The 18,944-nt window shown below is 31.6% G+C and overlaps 2 protein-coding genes across 2 annotated transcripts; one reads left to right on the top strand and one right to left on the bottom strand.

Moving 5' to 3' along the window:
- Positions 1-3,372: 3,372 nt before the first annotated feature.
- LOC148601961 (uncharacterized) lies at positions 3,373-6,004 on the top strand. The gene is made up of 3 exons (XM_088556362.1): positions 3,373-3,631; positions 4,532-4,789; positions 5,712-6,004. Exons 1-3 carry the CDS (start codon positions 3,373-3,375, stop codon positions 5,822-5,824), a joined length of 630 nt encoding a protein of 209 aa, XP_088412488.1. The 3' UTR covers positions 5,825-6,004.
- Positions 6,005-6,979: 975 nt separating this feature from the next.
- LOC148601960 (uncharacterized) lies at positions 6,980-18,491 on the bottom strand. The gene is made up of 3 exons (XM_088555892.1): positions 18,320-18,491; positions 10,439-10,816; positions 6,980-8,003 (listed from the first exon to the last, which is right to left on the bottom strand). Exons 1-3 carry the CDS (start codon positions 18,474-18,476, stop codon positions 7,855-7,857), a joined length of 684 nt encoding a protein of 227 aa, XP_088412018.1. The 5' UTR covers positions 18,477-18,491; the 3' UTR covers positions 6,980-7,854.
- Positions 18,492-18,944: the final 453 nt, after the last annotated feature.

Genomic DNA, 18,944 nt, shown 5'->3' with positions numbered 1-18,944 from the left:
ATAAACGCATATTAAACGGTTTATTTTTCATCAGACTAAAATCGAGGAAAATTTATTTTTATCAAAACTTAAATGGTATCTATCCTACGAAGATTACGTCATTTCCTATAACTTTTAAACTAATACCAATCATGTGACTGCTTATTGTTGCCTATTCAACCCTGAATTGCATTTCTCTAAATATTAAAAAAAACTCAAATCATTACAAACATATTTGCCATATTACATGAAATAAACGGTTTTCTTTTCTTTCAGTAATGAAATGGTGTGTTTCTTTGGTTTTAGCTATGGTGAATAAACGACAGTAATGTCTGAAATTCAGGACAAGAAAAACTGTGACATTTTTATTATTTATTGATTATCTGAGCAAAGGTTATCAGCTCAATTATCTCAGAGCTATCATATTATCATTTTAACAATCATGCATTGTTAACAATTGTGTCACATTTGTGTTTCGTTGCGTTGAAAGCACAAACAACAAGCATTTTATACATAGTTGATATATTTATATGACATAGATAAAACATTTACTTTTTATCGGTGATGATAGCTCTAATTATAATCTAAGTATCAGTCTCTGTAAGAATTAAGCAGTGGGTACAACATGGTATGAAAAACGTAACATTTTGAAAGTGCAATTTGATTATTTGTACCTTCAGATTCAAGGAAAAAAGACAAACTTTTCCATGTCATCTGGTAAAGTGAGTTATAATTTCATTGAAATGCACTGAAATGCACATTTCAAGGGCAGATAATTCAGTCAAATCACCTCATTTTTTTAACATTTTATTGAAAAAATTCTGAATGTTTTCCATGTCTGGTTTTTGTCCCTGGATTACATTCTTTTAATTACCGCTATAACCTTGGTTCCCTTGGTTACTCTTTGATTACCGCTATAACCTTGGTTCCCTTGGTTACTTTTTGATTACCGCTATAACCTTGGTTCCCTTGGTTACTCTTTAATTACCGCTATAACCTTGGTTCCCTTGGTTACTCTTTGATTACCGCTATAATCTTGGTTCCCTTTGTTACTCTTTTAACAACTGCCTTATTAATTGAATTCATTTAAAAAAATATGGTTTTTTTTTATTTCAGTGCCTTCAGATTTGTTTATTTCAAAGTGACATCTAGGGTTTTAGTCCCGACAAAGTTGTCTTGTACAAATGTCATTTAAGTTCGTTTAATTCATATTAAAGACCAAATGTTTTTAAAGGTATGTCTTACAGTTTTGGCATTAATTAACCAATTAAGTCGTTACGGTTCATTAGACGATAAATGCGTTTGATTTAAAGATCGAACAATAAAATAATGTAATTCATGGCATGCAGTTCAGTCCCCTTATACGTAGACCAAATTGAAACACGTGTGCTGCTTTAAGAGTTTGGACATCAACCAATTTAATCTTCATTCCATTCCCCTTATATTTTACTCCTTCGGGGAAATAAAAAAGTTTTAATTGCAGACTATTTATTTTAGTCAACTTTTATTATGTTATCAATAAAACGGATCTTCAAAAAATATGTTTTATTGTTTTGCTTTGTTTTGTTTTGTTAGTGTTTACAATCAAAATTATGTGTTTCACAGCTTTTCGTAGCAATAAAATATATTACCTTATTCCATGTTTATTTTATGTGAAGTAATACTTGTTCAATTCTTTAACATAACAAACCTTTAAATAAAATCATATAACAATATTTTAAATTTGGTTTTGTTTTGTTTCTTACTTTATGGCCTTCTGTTGATCATTAATATTTTACTCTTTAGTTTGATTATGGGAAACTTGCCAACGTTCTGTTACCGTAGAGTTATTACTCTTGATGCCGAGGCTTCCATAGCCTGCTTATAGGTGTGTTTGCATTTTCTGAAGACCTTATGCTAGAGGTTTTTACTGTTTAAGATTTTAAATTATACGCTAGTGCATTTGCTGTGTCTCACCATATCCACTCTTTTCCCTTTTAATGTTATGCTGTATCAAAAATACATCACAAAATTGATAAAAAGAGATCTTTAAGCTAAGTTTTTTAAAAAAAATCATATTTAACACAAACTATATTGATGTAAGATCGACTTGAAATATTATAAGGCATACCAACACAGTAAATGACATTGAAATTTAAAATTGAATAGTTACATCTTACAATACATCGAATAATAAAATCTTTACATAAAATTATAGAATGTAACAGATGCAGTTTTGGCTTTAATAAAAAGATAAAAAAAAAAAAAAAGAAAGCGTATGGAAAGCCAAAGTGGACAAAAATCAATATTTTGTAATATTAGAAAATGATTTTCTAATATTACCAAATCCTTTTCTTAATATTAGAAAAGATTTTTTTTAATATTAGAAATTCAATTTGTAATATTAAAAATCCATTTTCTCATATTACAAATTTCTGATTTAGTAGTATTATAAAATACCACACATTTTGTAATATTACAAATTGAATTTGTAATATTAGAAAATGAATTTGTTATATTAGAAAATGAATTTGTAATATTTGAAAATCAGTCACATTTTTTAATATTACAAAATGATTTTCTAATATTACAAAATCCTAACTGAATACGACAAATCCATTTTCTAATATTAAAAAATCAATTTCTTATATTAAAAAATCGTTTTTTAATGTTAGAAATTCAATTGAATTTTCAATATTAAAAAAGTGTTTTGTGATATTAGAAATCTAATTTGTAATATTAGAAAATTAATTTGTAATATCAAAAAAAAAATCATTTTTTTTAATATTAGAAAACACTTACTTTCTAATATTACAAATTCATTTTCTAATATTATAAATTCATTTTCTAATATTATAAATTCATTTTCTAATATTATAAATTCATTTTCTAATATTACAAATTCCTGATTTAATAATATTATAAAATATCATACATTTTGTAATATTACAAATTGAATTTGTAATTTAAAATGATTTTCTAATATTAAAAAATCGTCATTAAATACGACAAATTCATTTTCTAACATTAGAAAATCAATTTTGTAAATATTCAAAAATAGTTTTTTAATATTAGAAATTCAGTTGAATTTTTAATATTAAAAAAGTGATTTGTGATATAAGAAATCCAATTAGTAATACTGGAAAATGAATTTGTAATATTAAAAAATCATTTTTTATTATTAGAAAATGCTCATTTTTGTCCACTTTGGCTTGCCATAAAAGCGCCAACTTTACTTGCACTTATAATAATACGATATTATTTGAATTATGTGGAAAGAAAACGAATATGTTTATATAAAGCCTTAAGCCGAATAGTAATGTAAATTGCCAACTGAATGGTTATAAAAGTCATCAATAAGATACCTATTTCAATAACAAACATTGATATATTAGTCTCAAAACAGAACAATAAATGGTTATTAATGATAATGTAATGTATTTACATACATTTGATCAACAATTCATACTACGTACTTATTCTCAACTGAAAGGAAATATGATTTCGATCTTTTTAGCATTCCTTCCCTTTGCTTGCTGTTTCCCAGATTTACGCAATACAATGTTAAATGGAAATTCTGGAAATCATATACAAACGACCGGCTTTGGACAAGGAGCTTTAAATGTACAAATGCCATCCGGATTGCCATCCGGAATGCCCAACACGCAAAATCGTAAGTTGAATAAACAATCAAACATTATACCTTTTTTAAATCTTAATTGTCTAACATTTCCAAATGTCTTATGAATATATATACCGGTTCTACATATTTCTTCTTGTAATGAATTATTACAAATAAAGAAATAGGCATTTCCATTGACAAAACAAATTGCTCCAAATGTCTTATGAATATATATACCGGTTCTACATATTTCTTCTTGTAATGAATTATTACAAATAAAGAAATAGGCATTTCCATTGACAAAACAAATTGCTACTGACTTTTTTTGGCATTTTCTTTCAAGTTTTGGATTAAACGACATTCTGTTAAAAATAAATTGTCAACCCATGGACTGTGTACATCAAATATTGTCAACTGACCCATGGACTGTGTATTTCAACTATTGTCAACAGACCCATGGACTGTGTATTTAAAATATTGACATAACAAACTGTGCTTTGTAACACTTGTTACATTTATTGTATTCACATGTGCAAAAAAATTGCTTTTGTGTATGTTTGAAAACTGCGAAATATCAATTTCAAATTACTGGTATTAACTGAGTTTCTCTTTCAGTATTCTGTATATACAGTGGTATGTTACCGTTTCGACTGTAGTATCATAAACATGTTTATATCCGTACGTCATACTATACGCGTTCGGTCTGACCATTTTAGTATACGAAAACTAGCTGAACCGTACGCGAACGGTCCGATTTTTAAAAAGAGTTTTTTTGTAAAACATGACATATATTTATCTCCTTGCTCATTTGTTCCGAAATTAAATCTGCGGGAAACATGTGTTTCCGGCTTTTTTTTTCTTGTTGTGAATTATTTTGTTTTAGGGATACTGAAATATTTTATTCCACTTTATTTTTACTTTGTAAAACAAAATTGCCTTGAATTCTTTCAGCACAGTCCCAGAAATTATGCAAACCCGTATCTACAATGAGTTGTGATAAATATTTCTTCAACCAAACTGCCGAACCATTCGAAAACTATCTGGGACATACTTCAGTCCAAGAAGCTGACAACATTATGTCATGGATGTTTGGGCAAATAAACAACTGCACCATTTCCCGAGGAAAAGCTGAAAGTTTAGCTTGTGCCATATATGTGCCACTGTGTACGCCTCAAGGAATAATTCCACCATGTGCAGAAGACTGTAGAGGTATTACAAAACATGCAGTGAAACCTGTCTAAAGCGAACCCTAAAAAATCAAGTATCGGTCTAAACCAGACACTTTTCAAAATCCCTTTATATTAAATTAAATGTTTCTTTATTCATGGCAAACCTAAACTGATCCTTTTTGAAAGTCCAAATGCGTTTCGGTTCAGACATGGTTTACTGTACCAACCCTTTATTTATGGAAGCATCAGTAAATGATATTTGGACATTTAAAGTGAATACATTTAGGAACATTATTATGAAAGGTTGTTAAACAGATGTGGTGATCTTTCTTCACGTAACTAATTTTCCATCAACGTAATTCCTTTTCTCTTTATATTTAGGTATAAATATAATTGTATAGCTAATAGAAAGCAAGGTAAAGTAAGCGTGCAATATATTTTCATATTGCACTTAAATTCAATAAAGCTTCAAAATCATGACGGCATCGACTACAAAACTCATTTGCTTTAAAATAAGAGAAAGCATCCTTGAGTGAAATTATCAGGGGCGGATCCATGATTTTAGATTAGGGGCCGCACAGCAAGCGGAACAAGGCGAACAATTTTTTAGGTTAAATTTTAAATATTTTTCTAGAGTGGGTGCAGTGTAGATATCTTTTGTGGTAAAATTAGCGAGAAATTAAAGTTTCAACCTAAAACCGCCTTAATCTACCTCTGGACACCCATGATTTGCAAATTTTAGGGTGGGCGCACGCACGCCACGCCTTCGCCTGAATCCACCCCTCATTATATTGTCAGTTTGGTGGGGTTTTGACATGCATTTCTCCTATCATGCCCGATTCTTACGAAAACATACACTAAATGCACTGAAGCAATATAAATGTCAACATATGAATTAATTGAACAGTGGACAAAAAGGATGATTAGGCCTAACTTTTCATTGTAATCATATTTCATTTTAGAGATGATTACCAGTTGTAGAATTAACGAAATACCCGGATATGAAGAAGCCACTGCCGTTTGCACTGTTTTCCCTTCTAGAACAACCCAAAGTTGTTTATCTACTTTAACTTAGAATAGCCATCTACATAAGTGACAATTAATTACAAACATCATGTTAGCTTTGTTGCGTTAGTTGACACACGATTGACATCTAATGATAAATAAATGATTTATTTTGTAATTTATAAATGTTTTTCTTGTATAAATGTACTATGACAACTGCTAATCTTAAACGTCTAATAAAAATTGGTGATTCAGCGCAGCATTTATCCATTGTTTCGACTTCTTATTCCTTTTTGTCAACTTCCCTCTCATCTGTGGCAACATCCCTATAGCACCTGCATATGGAGATTTCATAGCACAACCCATACCTTATGCTAGAGCTTACCGTTATTACGTCACCTTTTTTGTTCTATGGTAGACGTTCTACAATAAGGCTTCTGGAACTGTGTTATGTTGATAAAAGATTTAGAGGGTGTCCATCCAAATACCAGTCAGTAGGTGGCACATGACATTTTGTTTTCAACAAATTTTCATATATTTTTTATCGCAAATGCAAATATTTTCAAAGGAGACAAGGTCAAAGAAGGGAAGCTAATACAACAGACAACATATGAGGAATACAAAATGGAACCAAGTGATATTCAAGTAAACTATAAGGTTATTCCGCTAATCTAGTTATTCGTGAAAAATATTATTCGAATATGAAGTGATAACCAATAAAGACAATAAAATATAGTGTCGGGGCTTTTATCCATGTAAAAGTTACTGGAATCACCACCGTCAATATACACTACTGAATGCTTATTTTCTGGGTTGGTTCAATTAGTACTTTTGCGAGTTACATGCTACATTTTCACGTAATAATTCCAACAGTTTTCAAGCAATTCTAAGGGGAAAGTGTTGCATCTACCCAGCAAACGTACCAGCTGATCCTCTGTGGAAAATTAGCACGTAAGCCTCCGCAGATATTTGCATTATTACACACGTCCCCTTAAGGAGGTAGACCTAGGGTAAGGGACGTTTGTATTCAGCATTTTACATCAATGTCATGTAACTATCAATGAAACTTGGATTGATTTCATTCTGTTTCAAATGAAACTTGATAGCTGTGGTGAAATTGAATATGATACAAACATATCATTGATTTCATGAGTTATGTCCCTTACCCTAGGTCTACCTCTTTAATAGAGTTGAAACAAAAAAACCACATTTTTTTCATTTATTATCTATTTATTTCAATATATTTGTTTGATTTAGAACGTAAATATACCCCTGTATTATATATGGTGTTATGTATACAATAAATAATAAGAAAAAGCACTAAACTGTCCTTGAGGTTGTCGCCACATAGTATTTCTGTTTTATTTGACATTTTAACGTCCATTCATTATACATTTATGCAATCTCTCTAATGGGTTTAGTCACAATTGAACAAAACATAATTAATAACAATAAGTAGGATATAAACATTCACTAGACACACCGATAGTCACACCAACATCCTCATTGAGGTTTACAATCAATCAATCAATCGTGGAAACAAACTCACAACAAATCACAAACAGATCGTAGAAATAAGTTACAGAAACCTTTGACCTATGAGAGATACGCTTCGCCATTATGTAGGAAATCTTTACAAAGAGCATTTTCGTGACATGCCATTTTGGTAAACATCCATTCAAATCATACAAACGTAGAATTACGCAGTCGCAGTAAACCTCCAGTGCACTTATTAGTAATACGTTTTAATACAACTTTTTCTTAAAATATTGTAAATTTGAAATTTTAAGGAAAGGGATACAGTTTCGCTATTCGCTGGATCAAATATTTTGATAAGTTGCTGATTTCGCGTCCTGAAGTCCTAGCGTTGAAACAATTATAAAAGTACATGTTTGCATGTCGTGGATATCCCATGACTGCGAATGTAACGAAATATTTCCACATTAAGCGATGATCAAATCGAAATGGGAATGTATAAAACTGATTTACATCAAACATTAAATCAAAGTCTGATGCTTATGAGAAAGGATCCACCATAGCTTCATTACTATACTCCATATAAGGTAATGTTTTAATGTGGTCGTCGAAAACACATGTCATTCAAGGCGGATTTCCAGAAGATAAAGACGGATTTTCATAGCAATATCTGAGCATGCATGACATTCTGTAACGAGGGTTTCTAAGTCTTCCACATAATGGACAAAGTGTTTCAGCCAAGATGCTTGTTACTGATCCAATGTAGTTTGATTCTGAAAATAATTTTTAAATATTAGATAGAAATGAAACAGTTCTAAGCAACTACGACCAAATCAATGTACTGTAATGGTTTAACTATTGCGATGCATTTCTCCATCTTAACACAATTTTTGTACATTGATTACGATTTGTTTGATTGTTTGTTTGTTGGGGTTTAACGAGCAGCAATATTTCAGCTATATTCAGGCGATGAACATGAAGTGGATGATAAAATGAACATGAAATGATGATGAAATGAAACAAGGGATGGGACACAAGGATAATGGGGTCGACAAATTTTGATTGCCACTGGAAATAGGGAGAGGTGGGTAGGGTCGGGCAATTTAGCCTGTGGCGGAGCCCTATGGTTCCTACTCCGGGAGAATGGCACTGTAGGGTTTTGTAACGTGCGAGGAACGTGGCATCTTTCCCAACACGGTGCACCACTATGGTTTGCGGTCAGTTTCTCCGTATTATAGCCTGACAACCCCAGCATGTAATAAACCAGGGGTACCCCATTCCACCACCTTGGGCACACAACCCAGTTGCTCTGTAGGCATAGCGCCCTAGCCCCCGTCTAAGGTTCTGAGCACTATTTAGTCGTCTTTTACGACAAGCTTAGCGCTGCTGCAGGCCTATTCTTTCGACACCCGGACCTGCCAAGGTCCATTGATTACGAATTGTCGTGTACATTAACATTAAGGTCACAGTCACGGACAGATACAAACCTTCGAATGTACATTATATCGAATAATGTCCACGTTCTTTTTTTTTTTCGATATAAAGTAAAAAACAAATTATACATATACACATAATAAAGCGCACATATTCAGAAAAATGGTACTTAAAAAAACAATTACTTTACTTATGTCAGGGAACATGCGCAATCTGATCATCCGAATCGGAAATATCAAATAAAAAAAAAGAGGAAATCATGTGAAAACTAAACCTAAGACACCTATTCATCTTAATGTAACAGACGCATTAACCGGTAAGTTTCACAAACACAGATTTAGTGTCAGTGACCAGGTGAACGAGGAACGATAGGTCAAAAGGTTAGTTACAGGGGTATTATGGTGAACACCAGGAAACACAGTTGAAACAGAGTGAAATCAGTCCAAGTTACTTTGATGCTTACATGAGATTAATGTGAAATGCTGAATACAAACATTCCAGTGATTTGTATGAGTTGTGTCCCTTACCCCAGGTATATCTCCTTACTCTATTATTATTACATAGGAAATACAGTTGGTCTACTTTTGATTAAATGGATGAACATTCTTTGACTATTGACTGCACAAAATGACAATGAGATTTAAACTTACAATCAACTGAAAAGGAATTAACAGTGAATTGATAGAAAATTTAATTTAAGTTGCTAATTGTCTGTTAACTATCTAAGACAGTTCATGAGGCACAGGTCATTTGGAAGACTGACTCGATTTTCTATTACTACTTGAGTTGCTTCCTTACGACATTATTCCAAAATAAAATGACTTGATCTGTAAAGCATGTAGAAGTAAAATGCTTTTTGAACAGGAATTTCCTGACAAGTGATATCTTATTGTATATGTATTTTTTGTTTTGTATTTTTAAATTATATCATCCATCACGATTAATTTGTCCTTGGTAACAGAATTTCCTTTATAAATCAAGTTTTAAAAAAGTGGGTTTTTTTTTTCTGCCTTATGATTGGCATTTTTCCAGCCGCATGTTTTGGAGTATACTAGGTATTTATACTGTTTAAACAGAGAAGTTGTGAATGAATCACTGATTCCATCAGACAATTGACATATTTGTTATACGTTTTGTCTTTAGATTGAATGTCGTTGTTAATACTTTAAACGTATTATTTACGAGGACGTCTTATAATTGCGTATAATTGGAAAACCACAAAAGATATTTCATTGCATTTTGGAAGTTCAAGTGTTCTTTGCTTACGTTTATCATGGTAATTTATGAACAAAAAAATGCATCCTTTTATACGTAACCTTAATATTACCTGTTTTTGACCTTTGATAAAAATTGTATTGACGTATTTTAAGGAAATGCCTTCGGCATACAGTTTAAGGAAACGCATTTATTTGTTAGACTGTTACATGGTCTGTGTCCTTTATTGTTCTTTCTGAATCATTTACATGTAGATTAGTTTTGTTTGCTTTCGTTTCGTTTTGCTTTGTTTTAGTTTATTTTCTACTTTTCGGTAATTATTCCTTTTTAAAAGATTTTTATGTTATAACTTTGATTATTCTTTTCTTTTTTTTCGTTGTTGTCTGAAATGGAATTTAAGTCAAACATCATACACAAATGTTATCATGATTTATATATTACAAAACTAAAACAATGTACTTTCAAGAATGAATTTTCACAATGTAACATACCGTCTTTTAAACACGCCTATCATCATTCTAACACCAGATAACCAAAATTATTAATAACATTATTTTACCTGATCCTCCCTTTTTTCCCAAAGCTGCTTTGATCTGAGATACTGTTTTAGCAGCTGTAGGTTTCTGCCCACGTCTCACAAGCACGCTGGTAGATGGTCCAGGTGATTTTAATATTTGAACAGGTCCCTTTCCTGTATCCGGTAATTGTATTATTTTACCAGCAAGTGTGCTTAAATCCAGTGGATCAATATCGGTCCCAGTGCTTAATATTGCCAACTGCTTTTTACCGAAACTATCTCCCTTTGGTACGATTTTTAATAATGTAGGTCCCAGTGGACTTCCTTGGGGTGACAGATTTATCGTGCCTGTTCTTGCATCAGTAGAGGATGTAATTCTATCCTTTGCACTTTTCCACAGACTGGAAATGTACTTTTCTCCTACAAGTACAAATATTATGTATAGTATACATTTCATTCTAGTAACGATTTACTTTGGTTTCACTAATGCATGGGTGAATTTCAGTTCAAACGTTATTTGGCCTTTCACTCCCTCATATACTTATGGAACACAGCAAAATCAGACCTCCGAGAAGCGAAAATGAACTTAAGATTTACATTTAGTTTCTCATAATCGAACATAGAAACGACAAACAACGCTTTTCCAACATCAAATGACAAATTGCAAACTTGACAAATAATACATGAAAACTCTCGGCAATATCTCTACAACGTGAAGTTTCAAAGTTATACTCGAATATATGATTGTGTAAAAAAAAGTTCGATAGTTTTGACACATCTTAATTATTAGTATCTCATAAATATATTAATTCAACTTGACAGACATCTGACAAAAAGGGAGTATTTATGGGTTTTATGATGATTTGTATTCATGAGACAAAATAGCTTTTTTAGAAAATTTGGGTCAGTGGGTTAAAGACTTATACACCAAAATGGTGATTAAAGCCAACAGAGTCGTCCGCATCGTGTAATCAAAATAATTAGGAGCACCTAAGAAAAATAAATCATTAACCAACTTTGACAATTTTGTACTGCTTTTTGCATTACAATATACTAGAAATGGTTGACTGTAATAAAAGCAGACGATTTAGCCTAACCCATAATTTCGGTCGGAAATGCATATATAAAGTAAGAATAATTGCGGTTGTTTTTTTGTTTTTTTTCGCTTTCCGGTTATTGCCTTAATGTTGCCATTGTAAAATGGAATGTCCTTCTTTCGACTATTCCTCCTAAATTTTGCCATGAGTGTTTATTATTTATTATTATTTATTCATTATGATGTAAAAGGCAGACTGCTTATATAATATTGATAGAGCCCTCTCCCTCCACCTACAAAGAACACCAACAAATCTGTTGTACACCAAACAAAATCAACATTATCTCCCTTGATTTTGAATTTACAGTACATTCTATATAATGTTTATCTCCTAAGAGCATGGGTTATATCAGAAGCCACATGTTAATTTCTGTTTACTATTACATTTTAAACAAAATATCAAAAATAAGAATTTGTAGGCTTTCCAACCATGAAATACATTTTGCATGATATTCTTAGCTGAAGAACTACTTACAAATTCCTGTAAAAAGTAACTAATATGAGTGTATGTTTTAGGAACAACCACCACAAGGTCATCTTCGATTAAATAACAATTTTTGTAATGAAGTATACAGGATTTATGATGTCTGATGTACGAGAAAATGTACAGTATCTGGACTATAAATTATGCATTTAATGTCAAGGTGTCTGTAGTACCAACAAATCAAACTGGCAACAGTTTTACTTTAATTTTTTTATAAGTCACAGGGATTTTATGTTTATTAATGGGAGAGGTCATCTAGAAGGCATAACAAATTTAAATTGAGTAACGATCATAAATACACATATGTTATAAGATTTATTATTGTTGAGCATATAACTGTTTCATTCGCCTGTACAAATGAATCTCCGGGTAATGTTCTGTGGCTTTCTTTGAACAAGTGATAAATGTTGTAACAAATGTTGCAGGTCATAAAACAATGTTATTCTGACAATTTTTACATAATTTATCACACTGCATATGACCCACAGCAGACATTAATTATTTCGAACTACCTACTCGTGAACAGATGTACGAACTTTGTTGAAAGTTTTCTCCTATCTAGATTCAGGTATCTCAATAAATCTTTAAATGTACCATTTGATATAAAATTAATGCTACTGAATTAAATGTTCGATTTTGGTACTCTGGTATCACATGGTAGTTTTCCTACAATATATTACATTTTATTATATCATACTATAGAAATCGATGGTAAAGGAAAACTAGTGACCAACTTTACGACAAACGTGATGACTTTTCATTCAGAATTGTCAACTTTCCTTTCATCTGTGGCAACATCCCTTCAGCATTCAGCACCTGCGTATAGAGTGTTCATATCACAACTCATACGTTATGCCAGAGCTTGCCGAAACTACGCAGACTTTTTGTATCGCGCTAGAACAAATAGGCTTCTGGAACAGGGTTATGTTGCTACAAGATTGAAGTTATCACTACAGAAGTTTTATGATCGTCATCATGAACTCGTGGATCGTTATCATGGTGTATCCATCTGCACCATGAAAAATGATTTTTTCAACGGGTCATAGTTTTCCTTTCCTCGTTTGTCTACCCCGGACTTTTTATGAACTCGGCGGGTGTTTCTAGAAAAGCAGATGACGCTTACCCTACCGGTGCACCTGGTCTATGCTCCCAGTTTTTAGTGGAGTCCGAGTTGCTCATTTGCTTTTGTTACTTTGTATGATTTTAGTTACTTTATGTTCTTTGTTGTGTATGTCTGTTTTCCATGTCTGGTCTTTGTCCCTGGATTGCATTCTTTTGATTACCACTATAACCATGGTTCCCTTGATTACTCTCTCTCATAACCATAGAAAGCAATCAATAGTGAGCATGTAATAATAATCCTTCAGTGCTAATTTATCCTAAACCCATGACGTTATCGATATCAAGAAAACATTATAAATAAATTGCTAAGTTTCTAAACAATAAAAAGGGATTTTGTATGAAGATACGGTCATGGCACTTTATAGACTTTTTAAGGAGGTAGACCTAGGGTAAAGGATATAACTCTTCAAAACAGTGATATGTTTGTATCATTTTCAATTTCACAGAAACCATTCAAGATTTACATTGAAACAATGAAATCAGTCCAGTTACTTTGATGCTTACATGCGATTGATGTAAAATGGTTAATACAAACGTACTAATGATTTGTAAAGAGTTGTGCCCCTTGCCCTGGGTCTACCTCCTTAATTCTTTAGTTACTCGGGTTATAAATTCATGGAAATCATTCTTCTAATTTTTCGTAAGATAAACTACATTTCATTAGGAATTTGTATGCGTGGTCTGACCGATTACGATTACGATGACGACACCGACAAACGCAAAGGGAAGACTTTTAAAGTTGTTATGGCCCGTTGAGGAAAAATAAAAACAAACTCCATTCATATACTATTGCAATAAACAATCTAACTGTTACTGACATGCGTTGCTTCAATGACGTAGCGATCGATTAATTCAAGCAGTCTATACTTGTAACCCTGGTGATATTAGCTGGTTATCATGAAGCTTCGCCCAAGTTTTCACTCCATGCCAGTGGGCAGTAAGAGAGTAACCTTAATTTTTATGTTATCGAGAATTCCGCTTATGTGCACGGTATAGGGGGCTTTCTTGGTGTTGTTTGAGGGACCGGACTTTGACCTTGTCTTTGGGTGCAGATGTTTTAACACATAAAAAGTGGGAAGGTTCAACCCTGGATTTCAGGTGCAGGTGTGTTTATTACGCATAAAAGTGGGGAGGTTTACCCGCGGACTTTGGGTGCAGGTGCTTTTACACATAAAAAGGGGGACGGTTTAATTCGACATATTCTAAATGTGTGAAAGTGTCATTTCCTGTTTGTTTGTGATTGATGATGCAGTGTTTTTTTTTCTGATTTTTTTTTGGGGGGAGGGTGGGGTGGGATGGAAGGGGGAGCAGGTTTGAACACCTTTTAATTTTCTAAAAGTTCTGCTCTACACAGTTAAAAAGTGCATAATAAATTCTTAAATTACTCAAAACAATGGGTAGGGGGTTTATCAGTCATGCAAGGTTACACAGGAAAAGGGGGGAGAGTCCGGATTTCGGGCGCAGATGTTTACATATAGAAGGGGGACGGTTTATTTCGACACATTCTACGCCTTTCCATGTCTGGACATTTTTGCATCCCAGAAATGTGGTGGTTTCAGAGGAGTTGCGGCTCAAAGACGGTCTCTTCCTTTAGTAGTATAGATTTCACAGTTTGTATTTGGATTATCTTCCTGTGCATTTGATACTAATAATGCTAATTAGAGGTTACTCCTTGAAACAGGTGTAGAAGTTTCCCAAATATAGAATATTAATTATCGAGTGGTATTTTTGTAACACACCAGCTGCTTAGGGATTTTTGTTCAAATTTAGATATTTTCCAGTTCCATGCCTTTTTCATATTTCATATTTAAGCAAAAAGATGATGATTAGAACGAAGAGCAGGACATCCATGATCCAGAGACAAGGATGAGACCAAGAAAATAAACACAATATTATAGATATCACGAACGTACTATACTATATACACAGAAACTGAAATAAATAAATTAGGAACCTGCCTACTAAAACGGGTAGTTTGGACCAAAGGAATCTGCGTGGCAAAAAAAGATCTAGTTACAGGGAAATATTAGGCACGAGCATTAAAACATTGTTAAAAAGAACACAAAGAGACATAATAATTGAAAATAACCATTTACTACATAAATCATTTGAAATTTTTGTTTTTCATTGACCTTTAAATCATACGTTTATAAATCCATAATTTGTATCCGTTTGATAATAGTGCATTGTAAAAGAGTTAATGTTGTATGCATTTTTAAAACTTCAAAACCGAAGAAATTGTTATGCTAATTACATAAACGTAAGAATTACGTCAAACACGATATTTCAATTCCTCAGATATTGAACGAATATAAACCTTTTATATGTAAAATTTTGAAGTTTAAGTTGTGAAATATATAGTATAATGCAGACTATGGGTATTTCATAAAGTTCATTTGGGGTTTATTTCTTGGCTTCGGGATGATTTATCATTATTTTTTATATAATATTCATTTTGTATAAACAGAATTATTGCAAATATGACATTAGCAAATTTTCACAATTTACAACAATATTATAAAAACAAGTGAAAGAGTGACAAGACCTTAAATCATCTGTAGTTTAAATATAAATAAAGCTGATCACTTCTACTATTTGATATTTAAGAACCAAAATCTCTAGTCAACAATATTATTGAATCCTTATAAATAATTGTCTTCAACTAAGCCCTGTCATATTTTGCACTCAATCTACTAAAAACTTGAAACATCCTGTCATAAAAATGCAACCTGAAATATGTCTGGTATTCTCTTTATTAAAACATTTATCATTCAGTAAAGGTTCAATAAATCTCAAGTAAAACTTGAATGCCAAATTTTGGAAATGCAAAGAGTACTACAATTGGTTTAATTATTTATTACGATGGGGTTAATAGAATTAAACTTTGAATTTAAATTGTGGTGTGTCGTTATTATATATGAAGCAAGTTATTGGTTCTCCATTCATGAAGTCTGCCGAGACAAATCAAGGATGTACTGCATCCTAATGTAAAGCATAGGAAGATCTAGGTTAAGTGTTCTTCTGGTTTTACTAAAATTTGAACTACATAAAAGTATTCGATAAAAATATGTATCATTTTTTATACAATTATCCAATTGTCCTTAGTAGTTATGAAAGGCATTGTTAACATTTACATAATAAAGAGATGGGCAAAAAATGTACATTTTTTGTTATGTATTAATGTGGAATTAAAACAAGTGTAACCATACAAACCCACAACACTTATTATTCGTGCATTGATCATCTTTTAAAATTAAAAACTTTATAGAGATATGCTTCAATTGAATTAGTAATTTTTCATAAAATATTGTTTGTGTACTTGTGTAAACATTTGGTTATAAGAATTTCCTTAGATATATGATAAATTTATAATGGTATTACATAAGACATATTGTATAGCTAATTCGAGTGATTTGTAGAAACTTTATGAAGTCACAGATGTTGTCATGTTATGTGCATTTTATCATGTATATTTTAAGCGTGTTCCGAGTAATATAAGGATACAATATGAGAAATGCAATATAAGCCGAGGTTGTGATACAGAGTAAATCCTATATTGTTTATCCTAAAATATTATATATATATATATATATATATTCATTTACTGTACTATTGCTATTTTTGTATGACTTTTCACATTTGTTTCTTACATTTAGAAGTTTTATGGTCGTCATCATGAACTCGTGTCTGTTTTCCATGTCTGGACTTTGTCCCTAGATTACATTCCTTTGATTTTCGCTAGAATCTTGGTTCCCTTGAATACTCTTAATTTCTTTTCAATTATATATGTTTTTAGTAAAGAAAACCTTTATCCAGCTTCATTTTTGGAAATGCTGAAAAAAGATATCGGTTATCCGAAACATTCATTGAAATTTGATCATTTGGTAATGTTGTATGTATTTAGTCGTTTATAAACCTCTCAGTGATGGATTGGCTTCCTATTTTGATTGTTGATTTTAAATACTTATTGAATACAATTATTTAGTGGGTTTGGATTTTCCTTAATATTTGATTCTAATGCTGATGATGAGATGTTAATCATCGAAACACATGTACAGAATATCAAAATGTTTATGATTGGTATTTCTTTAGTTATTTTATATATATACTTGTATATACATCTTGTCTTCTTTCATGGGTATGAATTTTATTGCAAACACCATATACCATTTATAAAGCAACATATTTTCAATATTTTCAACAAGTGACAAACCCATAATAAATGAAAAACTTAAAAGTAGTAAAAGTCTTATAGCAACACTCTTTGCATTTTATTTGTTTTTCAATTTTCCTTGAGATAGAATTTTAAAAGTTGTAGCAGTACAAAGGAAGACATATCGATATATCATATATCCATACTAATGGAAACCCTATAATTGATATAAGAGTTACAAAAAAAGATGATATAGCGATACATCATAAGGCACTTCATACATAATTGATCGGTAACAAAGACGCATGTATGTTAAATCGGGGGAAATATATATCGTACAAAAATGATCAAAACTAGAAATTATAGGTTCAAAGATAAATTTCAGACTGAAGCAAAAAGTAACATTATTGTAATGAAAAAACTGTTTAATATAGTTCCAACCATTACTTTTTAGTCTTGATGAAATTGATGACTTTGTAATGTTTTGTGTTGCGTTTGTATTTTTCTGTTTGATCAATTAGTGTTATGTGTGTTATAAGATTGTAGTTTTGGTTATATAGTTGTGTATAGTTTTGGTTATATAGTTGTGTATAGTTGTGGTTATATCGTTCTCAATGTGTTGATCGATCATAACTTAGACATGTGTTCGAGTCTTTCTTTCAACTTCCATTCGAGATTGTCTTCTATATGTTTATTTATGGTTAATTTTGCAAGTAACAACAAATTCAAGACTTCTGTCAATTTTCGACTTCAAATTTATATTTGAGTGTCAGCTCTAGTTAAATATAAGCAATTGCGACCAATTTATGTCCCTTTTAAATTATCGGATAAAGGAGATGTAAATAAAGAATAGATTGAACAACATACTTCAGGGATAATGACTAGCAAAGAAAATACATACATAAAACAAAGAACATGAAATAACCAAAATACTAAGTAACATATGCACATAGAAACAAATTTTAACGAGCAACCTGGATCCACTACAAAATGTGAGTATGGACGAGGTGCACCGGTAGGATACTTATTACTTTTGAAAAATACATTAATCTATTATAATTGTCTTACCTGTCAATGGTTCCCCTATTCTCCCGATCCTTGAGCTATTAATTTTAGACTTTGCTGTTGAATAAACCGTTGCATTTGCTGTATAATCCAAATATAAGAGAAAAATCAACAGAATGTTACCAAACATACAAGTCTTCGACTGATTCAAACCAAACATTTCGTATAAGTTCTAATTTTGGTATGAGAATATTTCCAGAAATCTAATTTTGGTAAGAATATAATTCCTGAATTATTGTTATTTGGATATGACACATTATGATTAAACCATGTAAACGGAGTGTGACATTTTCATATTTATGGGACAGTTAACACTGATGATTGACCAGCTATATACATTAATTACTCTTGTACACCTAGACACATCATTGGTATATTATAGTATGTTAGTATGTGTTACTAAACCAGCTGTTACTTTTCGCCAAGGGCTATTTATACGATTTATTTGACGACCAGTTTAAAAACAAATTGTCATTTTGACAAAAGTGGGTTACAAATGAATTACATCTTGACAATGAGTTTGCAAAATATATAGTCTTTTTTTGTCAAAAACAAACTACAGAAACATAAATAATAAATAAAGGTCTTGATTTATTCTGTAATGGTTAACCCTAACTGTTTTGTATGT

Source organism: Perna viridis, chromosome 12 (assembly GCF_037379345.1).
Source record: "Perna viridis isolate PV_CMFRI_1.1 ecotype Kerala chromosome 12, ASM3737934v1, whole genome shotgun sequence".
Taxonomy (NCBI): domain Eukaryota; kingdom Metazoa; phylum Mollusca; class Bivalvia; order Mytilida; family Mytilidae; genus Perna; species Perna viridis.
The sequence above is the reverse complement of the archived record's forward strand: the minus strand, read 5'-3'. Positions and strand labels throughout refer to the sequence as shown.

What these genes read in the sequence shown, in the direction of transcription:
- LOC148601961 (XM_088556362.1), top strand. Translation starts at nt 3,373, where the DNA reads ATGGTTATTAATGATAATGTAATGTATTTACATACATTTGATCAACAA. An exon ending in AATGCCCAACACGCAAAATC is followed by an intron (nt 3,632 to 4,531) that starts GTAAGTTGAATA and finishes GAATTCTTTCAG; the next exon opens with CACAGTCCCAGAAATTATGC. An exon ending in ATGTGCAGAAGACTGTAGAG is followed by an intron (nt 4,790 to 5,711) that starts GTATTACAAAAC and finishes ATTTCATTTTAG; the next exon opens with AGATGATTACCAGTTGTAGA.
- LOC148601960 (XM_088555892.1), bottom strand. Translation starts at nt 18,476, where the DNA reads ATGTTTGGTTTGAATCAGTCGAAGACTTGTATGTTTGGTAACATTCTG. An exon ending in AATAGGGGAACCATTGACAG is followed by an intron (nt 10,817 to 18,319) that starts GTAAGACAATTA and finishes TTGTACTTGTAG; the next exon opens with GAGAAAAGTACATTTCCAGT. An exon ending in GGGAAAAAAGGGAGGATCAG is followed by an intron (nt 8,004 to 10,438) that starts GTAAAATAATGT and finishes AATTATTTTCAG; the next exon opens with AATCAAACTACATTGGATCA.